The following is a 21,538-nucleotide window of genomic DNA, read 5'->3' as shown; positions in this document are numbered from 1 at the left end:
TTGACAAGATCTCTCCTATATTCTGCGTCTGATCGTCTTGCCATCGTTTCAAAAAGTAGGTGGGCTGTGGTCTCGCGTTGTGAAGCGAGTTTGCGTTGTTAGCTTTGGCGAGTCAGCTCGACTCCCACCATCCGGATGCTGATCATGTGAGAGGTTTTGCTAAGCGGATCGCCACGGAAGTCTTCAGGTCAGACACTGGGATCGTAGTGGTGATACGGAGCTACGCTTCATCAGTTGGCTCTTCGAACGTGGCGACGAAAAGGATATCTTTGCGGGTCCTCAACGCGTCAAGGTTGGAACCTGATGAGCAGCAGGGACAAAGTTCTGCCGCATTTACAGTCAAAAGGTCTCGAGAGGCTCTTCCGCCGCCGCTCTGGCTGGGACCAGATGCAAATTGGAGCAGTCAAAGGCCTACATATAATTGTCGCTAAACCACGGCCGCTTATGCCAGGACGGATGCCACGCCTTGAAAGCGTCTCCCATATCTTTCTTGTACAAAATTTAACCAGCCCTATAACACTAACAATACAGCTTCTACAGCCTCATGCCTAGCTCCTGTAGCAGAGCAATATACGGATCCACGCTAAGTTTGCCAACTTGAAAGTTCACGTGCCGATGATTAGCATTTTGCAGTCCTGGCAGTACAAAAGGCGGCTTTGGGGTCCAGGGGGGCAACCATGAGTCTTGTCATTAATGTACGTCTTTTGAGGGCAGTTTCAGGTCGACAATGTACTACTGTTTTGAGTTTGTAACTCATCTCAGTGGTAGGACTCGTCGCGGTTTTGGGGAGATTTGTCTCTGACTGGCTCTACGTTTCTTGCACTACTGCGGCATGCATTCTCGAAATACTATTCTGACTGTGGTCTAATGCCACTTGTAGGTTAGAGCAAGTAGTCCCAACAAGAGTTGTTCGCAACGATTCATTGCTCACAGGGTTTAGGGGCAAATACAAGTTCGCTATAGCATATGTTTAAAGTGCATTAGGTGGTGCATCTTAAGCTTATGATTAAAATTACTGATTAAGCTTACACCTCTACTGTTCGTTGTATCCTATATTTGGAGTTTAGGCTTAACCCTGAGAGAAAAGAAAACTATTGTTATGGCTATCCTTGTTATTCTTTCTCACATTCTCACACTTGATAATTACTTTACATTAACGTTACTCATTTCATATTCCTAGGTCACATAATCAAGGCCTCATTTTTTACAATCTTATCTGAGCCACATCAGCCAGAGAATTGCTGTTATCGAATGCTGACCGACATGAGCTCACTAACACTTTAACATGAACTTATCAACCTCTCTTTCCCCATCCTTGTGGTCTTCTACAGCCAGCCAAAAGATTAAGTAAAAGGAAAGCTAGTTACTATTCAATATAAAGTCAACCAAAGAAATCGTCTTTTTGCAGAGGTTCATCGCCAACACGATGGCTCAGCAGCTTCAGTCGGACTTGACATGCAAACTGTAAAGCTGAACCCCAAAATAATATGTAAAAGAAGTGCACTGGTAAACCTCGTGCATGGCCGATAACGGCGAGGTAGTTATCGACGCTAGGTATTTTGCCTCTAATATAATAGATCTAGGTGTTGATTGGATTTTGGTATAAGGCCATGGCCAAAAAGAGGGCGAACCAACGGGATACGTATGTAGGTATACAGTTGATTAACGAAGTAAGTAGGTATAGGACTAAGTCTGTAGGTCCAAAGGTCTATATATACCTTTTGCCACATAGTTGTTTTAGTGAGAATTGTGCATAAATAATATTCCGACACTAGGTGTTATACGCTTTCATTTCCCATTTCCCATTTACTTTTTTTTTTCTTTTTTTTTTGTGCAAAAGTTACTGTTCTTCTGATACCTAAGTCCATTAATAGACAGAAAGTGATGGTGTTTATATCATACCAAGATTCGATCTCCATTCTCCGCATCGTGATCTTCAGATCGATCTCATTGCATGACAGAAGTACTTTTGCCTGGACCCGTCCACATTTGTGGGAGGCGCTGCACATTTTGTCTGTCCGGAAACATCGTCTTGGATCGCGGTTGCAGACGAGTGGAGGTAGGTCATGAAACCCAAAAAGTACAGACAGAGACATGTGAACAAGCGCCGGAAGATGCGATCGATACGTTACGCGCCCGTCCCCGCATGTCGGACCTGTGAGCTATTACCCCGCCCCGTCCTCCATTTTTTGACCCGACCTAGCCAAGTCAACAACGAAGCCACCCAGCCAATCCGTATTTGGTTATCCTAGGGTACGTACAGTTTGATCCGATTTCTCGTATGATCAATTGAACCTGTGCCATTCTCAATCAGAAGCCAGGCCTCGACGTCCATCCCATCCTACTCTGAATCGACATTACTTCCAACGTCATGGCATCTTCCCTTGACGTCAACAACGCCCGATTCAACGCTGAGGCGGCCGAGTGGGACAACAATGTCAAGCACGTCGAGTCAACACAGAAAGCCCTTGACGCAATCAGCCGTCACATTCCCGCCTTTGCAGACGGCAACGCCAAAGGTAAGCTAGACGAGTCGAGCAATGCCACATGTTCCCATCACGTGAGCCCCCAAGACACACTGGTGCCAAAAAGCCACCCTCCTCCCCCAGCTCTGACATGGCCTGGCCTGCAAACAGATCTCGACGTCCTCGAAATCGGCTGCGGGACGGGTCTTCTCTCGTTTCTGCTAGCCCCGCACGTCCGCACCCTGATCGGCGTCGACACGGCCTCGGGCATGCTATCCGGCTTCGACGCCAAGCTAGCCGCGCTACCAGACCGGGCGGCCGCCAACCTGACCAGCGTCAACGTCCTGCTGCAAGACCCGGACGACGCCGCGCTGCAAAAAGCCGCCGCGGATCTCGACTCCCGCATTGCGGGCTCGACGGCAGCTTCTCGACCGCGCCGCTTCGACCTGATCGTGTCGCACCTGACGCTGCACCACATCCCGTCCATGCCCGAGATCTTCGCCACGCTGGCCGCCTGCCTCAAGCCGGGCGGCCGGGTCGCGCTGACCGACTACGAGGACTACGGCGACGAGGCGATCGCATTCCACCCCGTCACCAAGCGCGAGGGGGTCGAGAGGCACGGGATCCGCAGGGCCGAGGTCGTTGGGGCGATGCGCGGGGCCGGGCTGGTGGACGTGGGCGTCGAGGAGGCGTTTGTGCTTCGCAAGGAGGTCGAGGCGGAGGGCGGGAAACCGGCAAGGGAGATGGATTTTCCATTTCTGATCATGCTGGGCAAGAAAAAGGAGTAAACAAAGTCGCAAAACGGAGAAAATGGGATGACCAAGAAATAAACTGGGCTGCGCCGTCTCGGGAGTTTACTGCACTGTGTTTGGCAGGCTGGGGGACGGGACAACAGAGATCATAATGATCGTCGATTATAGATCGCGCATGGTGTGGGTCCCGCCCAGGGAGGCGAGTGTCTCGGAATCATTTTTTTCCAGCAGGGATGATGCATTATTGTTCCAAGACATGAGGAAACAGGGGCGAGTCACCAAAAAATTTCAACTGATCAGCTTTTTGCTTGGCGGAAGCCATGCTCCGTTTTATTGAGTGCCCTGGTATCGTGAAATGTAAAAATACAAAAAGAAAGATCAACAGAGCCCATCCTATCAAAGGTAAGGGATGCGATATAGAAGAAGGGAAAGAAAATGAATGACAAGCAGGAAACACTGCCCATAGACGGGCGATCAATGAATGTAATACACCGTGAGAGGCCAAAAAATCCAAAATCCTACAACCACACTTCTACAAACGTCACAATAAAGAAAACAGTGAGCTAGGGTTAGCTCCGATGACCGCTTGGGCTAGAATGCCAGATCAAGACGACAGTGCGCAAGCACTCAATGTCGTGAAGTGCAGTCGCTTAGTTGCGGTTGTCCAGCGACATGCGCTTGCGGAGCCTGTAGGCGATGGCACGCTTGCGGGCTTCAGGGCTCTGGGTAAAGGCAGCGCTGCCACCGAAGGGACCGGCAGCAGCACCGTTGCGGACGCGGACCACGCAGACGTTCTTGACACCGGCGACGGTAGCCTCGCAGGTCGTGCCGGCAGGCATCTTGACCTCAAGCGGGAACTCGGTGGCGGTGGCCAAGCTCAGACCCTGGATACCAAGGCCCGGGACATCCTTGACGACCTCGGCTTGTTGGAAAGCATCGGCCTTGGTACCACCCGAGGTGCCATCGACATCGGCGCTCATGGGACCTGCGCCATCCTGGTTGATCTGGCGGAACGTCATCTTGATGATGCCGTCCTTGCCGACTGTCGGCAGACCGGAGCTGGCCCCCTCGCCCAAGGTGGCCTTGACCATGGTCTCAGGGCCGCCCAGGGCCTTGACGCCACCGCCGCCTCCGAGACCGCCCAGACCCTTGAAGAGGTTGCCAAGCTGGCGGGCGACAAAGTTGCTGCTCGAAACGGGCGGAATATCCTCGGTCTCCTCATCATCCTCCTCGAGGGCGATAGACCTGCCACGGGTGGCGGCAGCAAACCTCGAAGCACCCCTGGAAGCACCTCTGCCAGCCCCGACGTTTGACGGGATGTTGTCCTCCTCACCGACACCGGTGGCGTTGCTAGAAGGCGCTTCACCCTCGCCCATGAAGTTCCTGATCATGACAGCGGCATCGACGGGACCGCCTCCCTGGGTACGGCCGAGAGGCGATCCGCCCTGTCGGATCTCCCTGTCGCGAATGATAGCAGTATCGGCCTGAGAGCCACAGCCGTTGCTGGTGCAGTCACGAGGAGTGCCATCGGCAACTATGTGCTAAATGTTAGTGTATGCTCACAAGTGCAACAAGGATGCCTGCATAGACAAGAGACAAGGACTTACCTGTAAGACCGGGCATCTCGACTCCATTCTCACCAAGCATCTTGACCACCACACCGTGGGCGGAGACGGTTGCGCTGAGCGCAAGAATGATCGCGGACTGAGTCTTCATTGTGAAAAGAAGTGTGAAGGAAAGTAGAAATTTTGTAAAAAACAAAGGCTTCACCTGTGAAGTGGAAAGAAATTGCCTCCGGGGCTAGAACTAAAAGAATTGGAAAAGAGAGGGTATAAACCGGGCTGAAAGATGAGGCTGTGGATGGATTGAACAAGAGAAGACTTGATGGAGGGTGAGAGCGGTTGACCTTATATAGAAGGCCTCGAAACGTTTCCCGGCGAGGCAAACACCAGACGACACAACGTATAATGGCAACCAAGACAGGACCATATCTCCCGCAAGTCGACCCGAAGGGCCATCCAAGCAAACGCCGGGTTATCCAGATGACCGACTGTTTGACAGACGCCGGTACAGTTGCGACAGCTTATACCCCGGAATAGGTTTAGCGTGATGCTCCAGACGGAACCCTGTCAGCGAATCGCATTCGGTGGTGATCACATCAAGGTGGAAACCCTGGTGTTGTTTCTCTCGGAACTTAAGCTTGCTCACGTATTGGTGGGACCTCCTTTGCTTAGCAACCAGGAATATGGAGGCTGGACTTCCTCGGAATACACGGTAAAACTTAGTATTGTTCTCTGCACACGTTGTGATGGGTCGGCTCCTTTGGAATGTCCAAGAATAAACTGTGCCTGGGGGCTCTCTACCATTGCCTTTTACGGTAGTCGATCCGGCTAGCTTCCGTGCACTTGTTTACATCAGTCAATGATAGATGCTTGGCAATAAGTCGTAGACAATGATGCCTCACCATTCTGGGCTTAAAATGAGACATGACAAGAGAAAAACGTCAGCCGCAGACCCAGATTTTTTTCCAGCTGCGCGATAGGCTTCAGGGCATTTGGCAATATGGACCGTTCCGCATGCGACCTGGTTGTTGCCAGAGTTGCATCGCTGCAAGGTGGCAGTGCGATGTGTGGAGGGGTGTTGAGGATCAGTCTCGCCGATCATCAAATGTTTCTCGCAGGGGACCTTCAGGTGCAGCGTACGTAGGTAATTTGATGGCTGAGGTTGCTTTTTGCATGGAACACCCCAGCGGGTATCAAGAGCCTCCAATTTTTCCGTTTCTCATTGTGTTTTCCAATCTCGAGACATTAGTGGAAAGCTGAAACTTCAAGCTTCTGGAAAGGGGTCATCGTCATCTGGTCTTTGACCGTTTTCATCCTGAATTATAGGCCGCAAGAATTAGGACCAGTGGAGTTGGACGTGTCTCAACTAGAATCTGGGCGGCGATACGGGGAAAATGAAACAAACACTTGCTATGTTTAGATGCGAATAACGAAGGTTGGCGAGGAATCAAAGTCTGTGCGGCGTCAAAATGGCGAAAAAGAAATTTTGACAAGACAGACGGAAACAAGACAGACGAAGAAATAGACAAAATCGCTCACACGGCTTCAATTGCGCAGGCAGGCAGACGCGCAGAGCAGGGAGAACTTTTCGAACTGCACTCAAACCGTGGGATCATTCTTGGTTAATGCATCGTGTGGCGACCCTGGATGCAAGGAGCAGCGAAGGTGAAATTTACAGGACAAATCCAGCGGTCGACTCAGTGGTCGAGAAAGATTGGACGAATCGCACCTCTCACACCAACCGAGTAGGCGCTGCCAGGAAAATGAAACCAATGGAGAGACGACAATGTTGAATGAGATAGATTGCGCGCACTCGCGGGCCTATACCTCCTGATCGAGGTCTCCCAGTGGACCCGCTGTTGCGTAGGTTACTAGCCGCCGTGAGTGCATCGCCGACGCGGACAGGTCGCGGTCGGAGATTATTCGTGGTCGAGACGCGATAACTTCGAGTCGGGGCAGCTGTCGCAGAGACAGGACACTGAGGATGACTTGAACGACTTGCATCTCAAAAAGCTCTGGGATGTCATTGACCTGCATTCATTCGTGTCGCAAAAATTGGCCGTGTGTGTTGTCAAGCTGCCAGTAGAAGAAATTTCGGTTTTGGCGGGTGCCGGGGCGCTTGGGGGGAATTGTCGAGCCACTGACTATATCACGTGCCTCAGCTCAGCTCTGACAAAGTGGCGAAGCGGGGTAGGCGGGGTAGACGGGGTTCCGTTGGTGTCTTGGTCGATTCCGGGTCCATCCTCAACAGCCGCCCTCAACCAAAATACGAGGCGATAAAGAACACCTCGTACTCAACTTAGGTTTGCTCGAAAATGTAGCAGAGTCCAATCATTTCAATCTATCGACTACTGAAAAAGAAACTTCACATGCACGAACACACGTCAAAGTAGCATCAGCCAAAAGAACGGAGTAGATATGCTTCACCGCTTCGACAACTGTCAGCTAATCTTCAGCGCGAGACGCAAGTGCAAGGGAGCCGTTGCGGCCTCGAACAAATAAGTCGCGCCAAGTTTCGGACTACCGACAGTCGTCAGCACACCGCCGCACGACCGTTCCTTTTTGTCTGTCTCTTTTCCCTAGCGTTGTAGAAATCGTCTTATGTCATCGTCCCCTAAATGTCAAGCGCGCCCGCACGTCCTTTAAAGAACGGCTTAAGGGTCTTTCTGGTGCACACTATCGAGACTATTCGACAGGAGTCGGTGCAAAAATTACTTTTCGGCCGATCCGAGCCTATCATAGTTGTAACTTGCTTTGTGGTCGCCTTTCGGCAGGTTCTTGCTCACCGCTCGGAGCCGCGAAGACCGATCCAGCGCCTTTATCTGTGTGTAAGTAATCAACAGTTTTGTGTGGCGGCCTGCAGTGTGAGTGAAAAAGCAAGGGCCGCCTGCGAACCGGAGGCCCGGCGGGGGAGTAATCGAGTTGGCACGGCACCTCTGTAGTATACGCGACGGAAAATGAAGGGAAGGAATTGGTATATAAAATGTCTGCTCTTCTCCAGCTACGAAAACAAAATTGAAATGCATCCATTCCCATTCATCCATCATTCTTCGCCGCCGTAGTCTCTTCTGACGCCCGTTGAACCACCCGATATCCAAGTTCAAGCCACAGGACGATCCATCAATTCGTCCTAACCTTGCCCTAATTCGCCGGATTTCTTTTTTGCACATCTGAATCAAAATGCCTGCCGTCACTCAACCCCGCGGCGAGAGCAAGTATGACGCGATCCCAGGCCCCTTGGGTCCTCAGTCAGCCTCTCTTGAGGGCAAGGTTGCCCTCGTGACTGGCGCTGGTGCGTTTCTCACCTTCAGCTCACTTCCCCAACACATCGCATCATGTGACTAACGCGTATCTCTCACCCCTACAGGCCGTGGTATCGGCAGGGAAATGGCCATGGAGCTCGGTCGTCGTGGCTGCAAGGTCATTGTCAACTACGCCAACAGCACCGAGTCCGCCGAGGAGGTCGTCGCCGCCATCAAGAAGAACGGCTCTGACGCTGCCTGCGTCAAGGCCAACGTTGGTGTCGTCGAGGACATCGTCAGGATGTTCGAGGAGGCCGTCAAGATCTTTGGCAAGCTCGACATCGTTTGCTCCAACAGCGGCGTCGTCTCCTTCGGCCACGTCAAGGACGTCACCCCTGAGGAATTTGACCGTGTCTTTACCATCAACACCCGTGGCCAGTTCTTTGTCGCCCGCGAGGCCTACAAGCACCTCGAGATTGGTGGTCGCCTGATTCTGATGGGCTCCATCACTGGCCAGGTAGGCTTTTTTTTTCTCTTTTCTTCTTCTTCTCTCTCGTCTCCCTTCCCCAACACGTAACTCGGAAGCGCATACTGACCAAATTTCGCGATGTAGGCCAAGGCTGTGCCCAAGCACGCCGTCTACTCAGGATCAAAGGGTGCCATCGAGACATTTGCTCGCTGCATGGCTATCGGTAAGTTCCAATCCTGCTCTATGGGAATCGGATGACCGTGTTCTGTTAGCTCCAGCGGTTGTGGCAGGAGACGTAGCCCCTGAGATCAGACCCTAACCCTGGGTGAATCTGGTCACGTGACTCCCTACATCACCACACATGGACACTTCACTGACTGAATATCTCTCCAGACATGGCCGACAAGAAGATTACTGTTAATGTGGTTGCTCCTGGTGGTATCAAGACCGATATGTACCATGCAGTCTGCAGGGAATACATTCCAAACGGCGAGAATCTCTCCAACGAGGAGGTTGACGAGGTAAACCTCTACACAACCCCGGAGGCCACAGGCTCTCACGATTCTCTATCTGGATCAATCCTAACCTCAATCTATAGTATGCCGCGAGCGCTTGGAGCCCTCTACATCGTGTGGTAAGTTTCCTTGCAGTTTCCTTGCTCCCAGACGTATGGCATGGTCCTGTGATGATGCTAATACACTCTTCCTCTCGCAACAGGGCCTGCCGATCGATATTGCCCGTGTGGTCTGCTTTCTGGCCTCGAACGATGGCGGCTGGGTGTAAGTGCTATCCATATTTTGTCCTTTTGTCAGCTGATCTAACTAACATTTCACAAAAGCACTGGGAAAGTGATCGGTATCGACGGCGGTGCTTGCATGTAAATGGGTGGGGATTTGGCAGCTGGAGGTATATAAATAGATGTTTCTACGTACTTGAAACAATGGAGACAGTTGCTGCCCAAAGATTTCTGATATCTTGTTGCGTAGGGAGCGCAGAGTAGCCAAGGGGCTCGAGTGATGTTAATATTGCGGTAGTCACGTGATACTTGACCCCTGACTTTAACACCATGGTGTACGTACTCCGTAGTTGGGGATCCACTCCTCCCGACCACGTGCGAAGTCTCTACTGTGCTGGATCATGACACACACCAACCAACGTACACATGCAGGCTTGATTTATTGGGTAGGAGAGCCATGTATTGGAGTGGGTAGTGCTATCTAGGCTAAAGAGCGTGGCAGCGCTTTTATAGGGCTCCTAACGCTAACTAACCTCTGGTTGTCATGTGACACCAAGATCTATCTGATTATCTAATGCAACCGGTTGTGACCCTCATCAAGGACAATACGGCAGCATCGCAGTGCCGTCTACCAAAAACGCGCCCATCATCCTCGCTCCTTCTCATTTTGGAGATGAATTTTCGGACATTGCGTTACGTAAGAGGGCGGTTGAATCCCAGCTTGTTCTATAGACAACGGGGGACAGCCTATCTAACGGTGTTCGTATCGGGGCCTACTCCATGACACAGCAGCCGGCGAGCTGTGTCAGAAATCCTTTTATTCATTCTCACCATGCCCTCACTTTCAACCTCACAGTCTTCATCTTTCAATGGCACAGTCAGCCAACTCTCCAAAATCGGCAAACACCGCAAACAGCTCTTCTACGTCATTCCAACGAGTGCTACTTCGGCGGCTCTCGAAGCAAATCTCCCAGATTTCGCGTTAGGCACGGACCACCCACAACCTAGCAGCACAAATTACCACTCCTTCCTCCCCAGACATCTTTCGTCTCTTTCTTTTTGCCACTTTACGATCTTCACTTTCAAGTCAACTTTCAAAGGCTTTCTAGCCACGTACATCACGCTCTTCTTTCATGTCAACATCTTTTCGTCATCCGCCACGTATTTACTTTACCCGATCCCTTTACAACATTCGCGACATTAGCAACTTCTTCATTTGACATTCCCACCACCTGCCATTCGGCTACTGATCACCTCACTTTCCCTCCCATCTTTTCCATTTTGCCGTCTCTTTCTTTCAATCTACAGACCAAGACAAAGTTCTGCCTTCACCATGCCTTCCAATACCAAGCGTCGTGGTGACAGGGCGAGGCAACCGAACAGTCGCAAGGCTCGCAAGGCTCGTAAGCAAGCCGAGAATATCCAGCAAGAGCTTAATCGGTCAGATGTCAGCGCTCAAGGTAAGAATCTCAAGCCCCCATACAATACGACCTTCAGCTTGTTGCTAACGCTCTTTCAGAGGGGAACTCCAACTCCATCCAGCAAGAGCTCAATCGGTCAGATGTCAACACGCAAGGTAAGAATCTCAAGCCCTACATTTAGTACGATTTTCACCTGATGCTAATACTTTCTCAGAGGAGAAATCAATCTCCGACAAGCAGGATCTCGGTTCTGTCGACAAGAACGCACAAGAAGCACCTCTTCCTCAGCCAGAGGAAGGCGCTGACCCTGAAGAGTACCACCTGACCCCCGCTGAGCATATCAATGCCACTGAAGCCAGCAGTCAGTATAAGGCTTGCATCCCCATGTATGTCCTGCTCCGCATTCATGGGAATGACTTCACCAACTATGCCGCTGATGTTCGTCAATTCGTTGGCACGCCTGGCTGGCCCAAGACCCCCTACACTACCATGACCCTCTTTCGCCCCCCCTTCACCACCGGCGAGCTGCGTCTCGAACTCTTTTACCATCTTCGAGGAGACGGACACAGGCTAGGCGAGATCACAATTCCCTTCACAGCATTTACTGAGGGCCTTGTGAGCCGCGTCTTGTCTCTGCCACAAGAACCAACTACCAACGACGCCTACAACGTCCCCCCTAAGATGCAAGGCTTGCTTTCCCACGTTATCCATGCCCAATCCTTCGTACAGCTCGTTGCAGAGGTACCTCTGGGTCAGATACATGTCAGTCTGAATGACAATGTCATTCGCCGTTTTCGTAGGCAACTTGGCAATGATATTCGGACAGCTGTGCAACCTCTCAAGGACATCCAACTCTCTCCCGTACACAAAATTTTCAGTATGGGCGCACGGACCATGCTGTTAACGTTTGCGCGGGACTTCCGCCTGTAGCCCTAACAGGCGCGCACACACGAAAAACTCTTCAACCTGTCGCCCTAAGCACCGTCACTACACGGAACGCCTTTCCTCGCAACACCCATGTATAATCGACAGATCTCCCCTTTGACGAGTTTTCCACTGATCGCGGTGAAGGAAGAGTCCGATCGGCGGTTCGGCGCGCCACCCGCATAGAGGCGCACAAGACAAGGCCCAATCTCGCGATGCGAGCCAGCGTGGCACAAAAAACTTTGCCAGCCGGAAAGGCAGGCGTCCTTCCCCGGAAGGCTAGACAATACGGTTTAAAAGAAAGGGAAATTAGGCTGAGAACCACCCGACGGTTCTTCGAATCGACAGGGCACCCTCTCACCCCCTCACACCTTCTGGGATTGCCTGCAGCGAGGAGGTAGTGCCGTTACGGGGGTTGGTTAGTTGTACGTGGACCGGAAGCACTGTGCCGGCGCGGCAGTCTCCAAAGGGTCCCGACAGCAAGACGTGGTCGGCCCATTGCTGGAGACGGCTTTGGGTAACGGGAAGCAAGAAACGTGGGCACGGCCTTGGTTCGCACCCTTGGTACACCCCGTGGACGGTGGGCCGTGGTGGAATAGTGTGACTGAGGCGCCCCATGCTTCTCACTCGCACTGGGAATCTGCGCCGGGTCTGGAGGACGGGAAGAACTCGATTGCATTCATGTCCACATTGTGGCGCTGGGCTAGCCCAGGAACCAACGGGGGACTAAGCTGTGGATGGACATGTACGGGGTGTCGCCGGCTTTTCGAAGCTTTCTACTCGCACTAGGGACGTACACCGGGGCAGATGATGTCGTCGGCATGTTAGGCGGAAGAGACGCTATTTTAGCCGGAGAGGACGGATGCGCGCGTCGGTCTACCAAGAGGCCTTTTTGTGGATGCGGTAGGCTTAAGGTGCAAACCTTGTATTTACGTGGCAGGCTGGGTATCCAGCGACTAGGAGGGCTCTAGCTGGCCTGTCCGTTAGAGGGTCTGGTCCAACCCTGTGACTATAGTTTACTGTAGGAAATGCAAGGCCGGAGGACGCCGCGCTTAGGAGAATTGTTCTTGAACTTGACGACGTGATCAGCGGCTGGTTCCTCAGTCGCACCCTCCCTGAAAAAGAGCGTTCGCGCTCCCCGTCGCGTTCGCCGACCAGTTCCAGCGAAAGGCGCAGCATTTTAATTACGAGGACGGGCACGGCGTCGTCGGCCTCTAAAGGCAGAGGCACGCCCACTAACAAATCGGTCACATGGGCCGAGCGAGCCGCCACGCCACCAGCGGCGGCCCCAACGCGAATTTTAACCCCGGCCACGCGCTCGTACCCGATACGTACGACGCCCGGCAATACACCTGACAGCTCCGCAACTCCCTCCCAATCGGGCCGGGACCGCTCCCAAGCCCCGAAACGTTTGACAGAACAGCCGTCCAACCGCATCCTGATCCGCGTAAATAACAAATTGCGGATGGTGACGAGGGAGCCATACGCGGTAACGACCAAACTGGCCGAATTGGTCTCGGTGCCACACAGTGAAATCCCAAACGCCAAGCGTACCCCCACGGGCTGGGGTGTTACGGTGGCCTCTGAGGAAACACGGCAAAAACTCCTCAACCCCAGCGCGGTCAAGGCCATTATGGACGCATTGGACGCGCGGGAAGTCACTGTCCCGACAACCTGGCACACATACGCCGTCTCTGGAGTGCCCCGAACGCTCAATTGCCTGGACGGAAGAAAGGACGTACATGAGGTAATCCAGGAGGAGATTACCGTGGCAGCAGGCCAGCAGCCAGTCAACTGGCATATTTCCAAACATGGTTACGACCCACATACGGCTGAGGGCACGTGGATAGTGTCCTTCCTTCAACCCGTAAAGCCCTTTCAGCTTTTTGGAGTGTCGAGACGTGCGCGGAAGGTTGAAAAATCACGCAAAATTACACACCACCACGACGGTTGCCAGGGATATTGCGAAATACGTCGCTGCGTACGGCAAGCGCGTTGCGGCATATGTGGTGAAGCAAAACATGCGACAGAGGAAGAGCCGTGCAAGGCAGCCCCCAAATGCGTTAATTGCCACGGCCATTTCCCATCCGGACATGAGAATTGCCCTGCCCGACCTTTGGTGGTAAATGGGAAGCTTGAACGACCTTCACAGCGTAAACTTAAGGGGATTCGCAGAATCGGACGTGCCAACCGTGCCGCGATTATCAACGACCGGGCCGAAACGGCCCGCCGAGAGCCAGCACCTGCAATCCCGGTCCTAAGCACCTCATCGCAGCATTCGCAAACCTCGAGCTCCCGATCGAGCATTTCAAACAAAAGAGCGCGGCCATGCGAGGCGGCAGGGGCGGACATCCGTAACTTCCTGCAGGTTGAACAGGAACGCGTGCACGACGAAATCGTTTGGGCAGCCGAAATGGAGGAGGACGCAGCGGCTGCCGAACCTTGCCCCGCTGATGGGATAGACTTGGAAGCAACCCGTCGATTAATATGACGAAATACTCGCTCGGCAATATGCAGCGGGAATGCCTCGACGTAGTTTGGGCCAACGTAGGTAAAAGGATGGGTGTGCATCTGAGCCTATTGGAGTTGTGCCACCAGAGGAAGGTGGACCTGGTTAACGTTCAAGAGCCATGGTGCGGGCTAAATACAACTACACAAACGCACCCGGGCTATAATGTTTTTGCGCCAGTGGACGAATGGCACGCCAACACTTACGAAGCCATGACTGGGCTCCGGCCCCGGGTGCTCACCTACGTCAAAAAGGGGGCAGCCCTAAGGGCCGCACAACGACGGCTACCGCAGGGCCAAAATACGCGGGACATACTCTGGCTCGAAATTAACGGAATATTGTTTGTTAACGTATATAGGGCTCCGGGCACTGAAGCCGCGCTGGAAATGGTATGCAATACCGTGCCAAATGGACCCACGGTGCTAGGCGGCGATTTTAACGTAGCGGCTGCTGCATACCAGCCGGGCCGCGCAAACGCACGCGGAGGGGACCAACTGACGGCATGGGCGCAAGCCCAGGGGATGAGTTTTACAGGAAATATCGGCGTGCCCACCCACCGCGACGGGGGTTTACTGGATATGGTCTTTTCCAACCTCCCCAGCACAATAACTGTGGTTGACAGCAGTCTTTACACAGGCTCCGACCACGAATCCCTTTATACCACGCTGCGGACGCGCGGCGCCCCCCGCCCGGAGGCGATCAACGTTTCGGTTAGGGACGACCGGTTACCAAAGTTCGCGGAGCTACTTGCTTTTGGCATGCAAGACATGCCGGACCCGGGATCCGCGGCCGATGGCTACGCATTGGACGCGTGGGTAGCTGAATTTACAACTTTATGGGAGCAAGTGACGTGGGTCGTGGGTACGCCGGCGGGAAAAAGGGACAGCTCGGCTCCCTGGTGGACCGAAAACTGCCAGCGGCTCTGGTCCGAATTCCAGCGGGTTAAACGGAGCGCTGTAAATAGGGCAGACGCCTCTGCCGAGGAAAAAGCCTATACGAAAGGGGTGCGGGCCGCGAAGCGGGAGTACTGGAGGCACCGGATCGACCAACTGCGCGACGATAAGGATTTGTGGAACATGGTGGGCTGGCTGGGAGCCGGACCACGCCTCCGGTCCCCGCCGCTGGTTATTAACGGCGAGCAAGTGAGCGAGCCTTTAGCAAAAGCGGAAGCACTGCAACGGGAGGTGCTTGGCCGATTTTCGGCGGAGGATGACCTGCAGGGAGACCCCTTGGAGGCCTGGTCGCCGGACGAGGCTAAAATCCCTTGGGACACCCAGGTTAGTGCGGAAGAGGCGGAGCGCTCCTGCATTGGGGTTACGAGCACGTCCCCGGGCATCGACGGAATGACCGTCCGGCTACTAAAAGCCGGATGGGCTTCGTTGGCCGAGCCGGTGCGCAGGCTCTACCAACGTTGCCTGGAACTCGGACATTTCCCAGCGCCTTGGAAGAAGGCCGAAGTCGCGATGCTACCGAAAACGGGGAAGAAAGACCGGAGCAGCGTTCGATCCTGGCGGCCTATAGCCCTCCTCTCCTGCATCGGAAAAGGCCTCGAAAGGCTCGTTGCACGCCGGATAGCTTGGGCCATACACGACAACGGGCTCCTTAGCTGCACCCACGGCGGTGCCCTACCCAAACGATCGGCGACGGATCTGGTTTGTGCCCTCGCCCACGATATCGAGCAGGCTCTAGCTCGCGGGGAGGAAGTCACCCTTGTCGCATGCGACGTCCAAGGCGCCTTCGACGCCCTCCTCCATAGGCGATTAATACGGAAAATGCGGAGCCTCGGGTTTAGTAAAATGCTCCTCAGGTTCGTGATTAACTTTTTAAGCGGCCGCCAGGCCCGAGTCCGGCTGGAGGGTACGACCACGGGCTTTAGGCGGCTTGGGTGCGGCACCCCGCAAGGGTCTCCCCTTTCCCCGATCCTATATATGTTATATTTGGCGTATCTCGTCAAAAACGGTACGAAGTGGCGGTTGGCATACGCAGACGACGTGCTTACATGGAAATCGTCACCCTCGTTGGAGGAAAACGTACGTTGGCTGGAAGATAAACTCCGGGATATGCACGAAATTGCGGCGGAAGAGAAGATCCATTTTGCAGCGGAAAAGACAGAGGTGATCCATATCACTAAGAAAAGGCACGGTCGCAACCCGGAAATCCGGATTAATGGTAGAACGGTTACCCCGGTCCAACTACCGGGCGGTCGACGCGGACAAAGCGCCTCCGGGGCCGAGCGCTACCCGGGCATGCGTTGGCTTGGTTTTTGGTTCAGCCGACGGCTAGACGGGCGCCGCCACGTGGCCGAAAGGGCTGCCAAAGCAATGGCGGTCGCTGCCCACCTCAAGAGCTTTGGGGCAGTAAGATACGGACCGCCTGCGGCTGCACTTCGCAAGGCAGCGGTGGCATGCGTGGGTTCCTCGGCCACCTACGCAGCCGAGGCATGGTACAACCCAGCGCACAAGCAAAGAGGACTCCTCAAAGCATTGAACAAACCGCTGGTTTTAGCGGCACGGGCAATCCTCCCGGCGTATAAAACCACCCCCTCGTCCACTGTTCTCAGGGACGCAGGACTACCCTCGGCCCGCGTCGCGCTGGCCTACACCCGCCTGAAATACGGCGCCCGACTAAGGCTCGCGGACAAGGGGCACCCCCTTGTCAGCCGCCTGCGTGAAACACCTCGTGCCCGCAACTCGGGCCATTCGGCCACGACCCTGCAAACGGCTGCACAACTTCTCCCGCGGATCCGGAGACTAGAGTTGCGCGCACCTCGCAATGCCCCGGATTCTCGCACTGACCCCACCGGAGGAGTCCCGAAAGAGGAAGCGGCCCGCCGCTTTATCGAATGGCTGGACATGGTATCACCTGACGATATCGTGGTATATACGGATGGTTCGGAAAAACACGAAAACAACTGCGTCCAAATAGGGTACGGATGGGCCGCTTTTAGGGCGGGCCTGGAATTTGCCGCAGGCTCCGCATCTATTACGCCGGAAAGCCACGTTTTCGACGCCGAGGCGATTGGCGCCCTAAAAGGGCTACAGGCGGCAGCCAAGGCCCAGCCAGGCGCCCGGATTTGGATTTGTGTGGACAGCACCTCGGTTATTTGGGGTCTTAGAGGCGACGCGCCGCGTTCGTCCCAATGGGCCTTTCTGGAGTTCCATGACCTTGTCGATCTACTCCGAAAACAAGGTACCGAGGTTCGGGTCCGTTGGTGCCCTGGGCACCAGGGAATCCCGGGAAACGACCGGGCTGACGAGCTGGCCAAGGCCGGCTCCGCCGGACCGCCGGACCCAGACCCGAGGGCTCAGCAAACCACGTATAGCGGTGCCGGCACGGTCCTCAGAGCCATTCTTTCGAATATAGAGAAGGACTGGTGGCGTAAAGAACTCTGTGAACGGTCCCCCGCATATAGGGAATGGAAATTCCAATACACACCGAGAAAGGAGCCCGAGGAACTGCGTTTGCCAAGACCCCTACTGGGCCATTATTTGGCCATAAGGACCGGCCACGGCGATTTCAAGGCCTACCATAACCGTTTCAACCACCAGGATGCAAACACCTCGTGTGCCTGGTGCTGGAAGCGGACCTCCCCTAAGCACCCGGTGCACTGCCGCTATTCGCGGGCGGTGTGGAGAAACTGGCCGTGGCCTAATAACGACCGGCCGGCCGGGCCGCCAAATCGCGCCCAACGCTGGAAATTCTTCCAGACAAGCTTCGGGCAACCGAAAAGCTTTGAGGCGTTTTCGATAGCCACCAACTACTTCAGCGCCCGCCCCAGAGCGGCCCGCCAGCGCCCCGCGCGCCACGAACGCACTTTACGCCTAGGGACACCGATCGTAAACGACTCGAACTCTGACGAGGAATAGACTTACTGCCTTTTCACCCACACTTCACGGCACAAGCCGTCAGACGAACCCTCCGTGCACCTTAGGCACGGGGTCGCGTCAGTGAACTAACCCCCTAAGCAGGACCGGGCCCGAACCCGGTCAGGCACGATCCGCCTCTGCCCTCCTTGTTTTCCCCCTGTGTAAATAAAGAAGATAGAACGCGCGCCGAGATACCCCTCGGGAGGTTGCTAACGGCCGGCTAACAAGCCGGGCCGAGCCCGGCGTTAACTAATACTACTACTACTACTACTACTAGGGCAGCCAGACGGCACAGGGCACCGAACGGCGACACGAAACACGAAACAAAGAACCCTGAACGCTACACAGGACACGATAGCAGCACACGAACACATATTTCTCGACATACGACTCGATGGCAGACCCATACGAGCACTCCTCGACAGTGGAGCACAAGGCAACTACATCTCACCAAGGGTCGTAGCGAAACGACGGATACCTTGGCAGCAAAAGAAAGAACCATACCAGTTGCAGACCGTGGAAGGAGAGGCAGTTTCATACGGGAACGGCACCATCGAAACAGAGACCGTACACCTCTGGATGGAGAGCTATGGACGAAAGGAACAAATCACCTTAGACATCACGGAGATAGGGGACAAAGACGTAATATTAGGAATCCCCTGGCTCAGAAGGAGCAACCCCCGGATAGATTGGACAACCGGCCAAGTCCAATGGGAAGAGCCGTTAGCCTCTGAAGGAAAATCCGAGAAACGGACTTCACGCAACGAGCGTAGGGCACAGGAGCGAAATCAACAAAAAATTATGGCGCTATTGAGGAAAAGCGAGCCACGCCTGGAGCCAACATCGGAAGGATCGCGACTATCCATGAGCGAAGAACGATCGAACCTTACCACATTGATCGACAACATCCCGGCCGAATACCGGATGTATGGACGACTATTCAGCCCCGAACTCGAAACAGGACTACCTGAGCATAGTCCGTTCGACCACGAGATACCATTGAAAGAAGGAACACAGCCCAAATTCCACAAGATATACGGCTTGAACCCAACACAGATGGAGGTATTAGATGAGTACCTCGCAGAGAACCTTAAGAAAGGTTACATCAGACCATCAACATCACCAGCAGAATACCCAATCCTCTTTGTACCAAAGAAGAACGGAAAATTACGACTATGCGTGGACTACAGACAATTAAACGACATCACCATAAAGAATTGCTACCCACTCCCACTAATAGGAGAACTCCGAGACATGCTCTATTAAGCACAGTGGTTTACAACACTAGACCTCAAAGGAGCATACAACTTGATCCGCATGAAGGAAGGCGAAGAATGGAAAACAGCGTTCCGCACCCGACGAGGACATTACGAGTACCTAATGATGCCCTTCGGCCTCACCAACGCCCCAGCAACCTTCCAAACCATGATCAACCACGTTCTCAGGGAATGCCTAGACATTTTCGTCGTTGTCTACCTGGACGATATCCTTGTCTTTTCCAAGACGTTGGAAGAACACAAGCAACACGTTCACACCGTCCTAAAAAAGCTACAAGACGCTAAGCTCTTAGTTGAGCCCGAGAAGTGTCTCTTTCACAGCAAGCAAGTTAATTTCCTAGGATACACTATCGCTCCTGGAGAAATTAGGATGGAGGAATCGAAAATCCAAGCAGTAAAGGAATGGCCTCAACCACAGAACGTAAAAGACGTTCGGGCATTCCTCGGATTCGTGAACTTTTACAGAAGGTTCATCAAGGGATACGGCGCGATTGCCACCCCATTGACCAACATGACCAAGAAGGACCTAGAATTCCAGTGGACGAAACAAACACAACAGGCCTTTGAACAGCTACGAGACGCAGTAGCCAGAGAACCAATCCTCAAGATACCAGACCCAACGAAACCTTTCGAAGTCGAGACCGACGCATCGGACTATGCGATCGGAGGACAACTCAGTCAGCGAGACGAAGAAGGACGGTTGCATCCTTGCGCCTTCTTCTCACAAAAACTACATGGACCAGAACTCAACTACCAGATTCACGACAAAGAGCTTATGGCCATCATTCGAGCATTTGAAGAATGGAAACCACAATTATCCGGAACTAAACACGAGGTGTTAGTTTACACGGACCACAAGAACCTGACCCATTTCACCACTAGCAAAGTGTTAAACAAACGACAAATCAGATGGTCAGAATTCCTGTCAGAATTCCATTTCAGGATCATCTACCGAAAAGGAACAGAAAACGGCAGGGCCGACGCCCTCAGCCGAAGACCAGATCACGAGAACACAGTGCCAAAGGAAACACGGGTTATCCTCACAACAGACGAAAACGGAAACCTCCTACCAGCACATCGAAGCCTTATGACAACAAACACAGTAACCACACCAGAAGAGATACGGAGGATCCACGAAAGCAAAGCACACGGACACCAAGGAATTTCTAAGACATGGAAACGGCTAAAACAACACCACAACTTCCAAGGAACACGACAAGAAGTACGAGAAGCCATTAAGGATTGCGAACTCTGTGCCAAAAGCAAGTCCGCAAGACACAAACCTTACGGGCTATTGCAACCCTTACCAGCCCCCGGCAAGGCCTGGCAAACTATTACAATGGACTTCATCGTTAAATTACCACCTTCAGAAGAACCACTCACGAGAACCAAATACGACAGCATATTGGTTATAGTGGACAAGCTCACCAAATACGCCTACTTCCTACCATACAAAGAAAGCAGCAACGCCGAAGAAATCGCCTACACATTCCTACGAGTGATTGTTAGCAATCACGGACTTCCAGAAAGCATCATCACGGACAGAGACAAGCTTTTCACATCAAGATTCTGGAAATCTCTGATGGAACAGCTAGGAACAAACCACAAGCTATCAACAGCGTTCCATCCCCAGACAGACGGACAAACAGAACGAGCCAATCAGACACTGGAACAGTACCTGAGATGCTATGTGAACTACAAGCAAGACAATTGGGTACGGCTATTACCCACAGCACAATTCGCCTATAACAGCTCAGAGAACGAGAGTACCAAGACAACCCCGTTCTATGCCAACTACGGATTCAACCCTACGGCTTATGGAGAACCAAGAACCACGACTACGGCACCGCGAGCCGATAAACAAGCGAGCGAGTTACGACAATTACACAAAGAACTCCAGCAGGAACTAGAGTTCGTACGAGAAAGAATGATGAAATACGCCAATCAGCATCGGATGAAGGGACCATCCTTCAAGGAGGGAGATAGCGTCTACCTCATTCGACGCAACATCAAAACACAACGACCTAACAGCAAGCTCGATTTTAAGAAGCTTGGACCTTTTAAAATCAGCAAGAAAATCAGCGACACCAACTACAGACTGTCATTACCAGACACCATGAAAATTCACCCCACATTTCACGTATCACTACTGGAACCAGCACCACACGGCACCAGCACATAAGAAACGATCGAGATCGACGCAGAACAAACCTACGACGTTGAACGAATACTCGACCACAGACGAAACCACGGCAAAACAGAGTACCTTGTTAAATGGGAAAACTATGGGCATGAGGAAAACACTTGGGAACCCC

General features: G+C 53.2%; 4 protein-coding genes across 4 annotated transcripts; 3 read left to right on the top strand and 1 right to left on the bottom strand.

Moving 5' to 3' along the window:
- The first annotated feature begins 2,209 nt into the window (after nucleotides 1–2,209).
- Nucleotides 2,210–3,693, top strand: MGG_02254 (uncharacterized protein). The gene is made up of 2 exons (XM_003708977.1): nucleotides 2,210–2,519; nucleotides 2,637–3,693. Exons 1-2 carry the CDS (start codon nucleotides 2,372–2,374, stop codon nucleotides 3,251–3,253), a joined length of 765 nt encoding a protein of 254 aa, XP_003709025.1. The 5' UTR covers nucleotides 2,210–2,371; the 3' UTR covers nucleotides 3,254–3,693.
- MGG_02253 (cell surface protein) lies at nucleotides 3,454–6,862 on the bottom strand. The gene is made up of 6 exons (XM_003708976.1): nucleotides 6,456–6,862; nucleotides 5,920–6,372; nucleotides 5,682–5,824; nucleotides 5,426–5,621; nucleotides 4,825–5,299; nucleotides 3,454–4,751 (listed from the first exon to the last, which is right to left on the bottom strand). Exons 5-6 carry the CDS (start codon nucleotides 4,931–4,933, stop codon nucleotides 3,868–3,870), a joined length of 993 nt encoding a protein of 330 aa, XP_003709024.1. The 5' UTR covers nucleotides 4,934–5,299; nucleotides 5,426–5,621; nucleotides 5,682–5,824; nucleotides 5,920–6,372; nucleotides 6,456–6,862; the 3' UTR covers nucleotides 3,454–3,867.
- An 852-nt stretch (nucleotides 6,863–7,714) lies between these two features.
- On the top strand, nucleotides 7,715–9,573 carry MGG_02252 (tetrahydroxynaphthalene reductase). The gene is made up of 7 exons (XM_003708975.1): nucleotides 7,715–8,071; nucleotides 8,147–8,538; nucleotides 8,635–8,713; nucleotides 8,884–9,011; nucleotides 9,089–9,124; nucleotides 9,208–9,269; nucleotides 9,329–9,573. Exons 1-7 carry the CDS (start codon nucleotides 7,960–7,962, stop codon nucleotides 9,369–9,371), a joined length of 852 nt encoding a protein of 283 aa, XP_003709023.1. The 5' UTR covers nucleotides 7,715–7,959; the 3' UTR covers nucleotides 9,372–9,573.
- Nucleotides 9,574–10,559: 986 nt separating this feature from the next.
- MGG_16077 (uncharacterized protein) lies at nucleotides 10,560–11,577 on the top strand (the record flags this gene model as incomplete). The annotated part of the gene is made up of 3 exons (XM_003708974.1): nucleotides 10,560–10,686; nucleotides 10,746–10,802; nucleotides 10,862–11,577. 3 exons carry the CDS (start codon nucleotides 10,560–10,562, stop codon nucleotides 11,575–11,577), a joined length of 900 nt encoding a protein of 299 aa, XP_003709022.1.
- Nucleotides 11,578–21,538: the final 9,961 nt, after the last annotated feature.

Source organism: Pyricularia oryzae, chromosome 1 (assembly GCF_000002495.2).
Source record: "Pyricularia oryzae 70-15 chromosome 1, whole genome shotgun sequence".
Lineage (NCBI taxonomy): Eukaryota > Fungi > Ascomycota > Sordariomycetes > Magnaporthales > Pyriculariaceae > Pyricularia > Pyricularia oryzae.
This window is presented reverse-complemented; position numbering and strand designations above follow the sequence as displayed.

What these genes read in the sequence shown, in the direction of transcription:
- MGG_02254 (XM_003708977.1), top strand. Translation starts at nt 2,372, where the DNA reads ATGGCATCTTCCCTTGACGTCAACAACGCCCGATTCAACGCTGAGGCG. An exon ending in TGCAGACGGCAACGCCAAAG is followed by an intron (nt 2,520 to 2,636) that starts GTAAGCTAGACG and finishes GCCTGCAAACAG; the next exon opens with ATCTCGACGTCCTCGAAATC.
- MGG_02253 (XM_003708976.1), bottom strand. Translation starts at nt 4,933, where the DNA reads ATGAAGACTCAGTCCGCGATCATTCTTGCGCTCAGCGCAACCGTCTCC. An exon ending in CGAGATGCCCGGTCTTACAG is followed by an intron (nt 4,752 to 4,824) that starts GTAAGTCCTTGT and finishes TTTAGCACATAG; the next exon opens with TTGCCGATGGCACTCCTCGT.
- MGG_02252 (XM_003708975.1), top strand. Translation starts at nt 7,960, where the DNA reads ATGCCTGCCGTCACTCAACCCCGCGGCGAGAGCAAGTATGACGCGATC. An exon ending in TGCCCTCGTGACTGGCGCTG is followed by an intron (nt 8,072 to 8,146) that starts GTGCGTTTCTCA and finishes TCACCCCTACAG; the next exon opens with GCCGTGGTATCGGCAGGGAA. An exon ending in CCAACGAGGAGGTTGACGAG is followed by an intron (nt 9,012 to 9,088) that starts GTAAACCTCTAC and finishes CTCAATCTATAG; the next exon opens with TATGCCGCGAGCGCTTGGAG.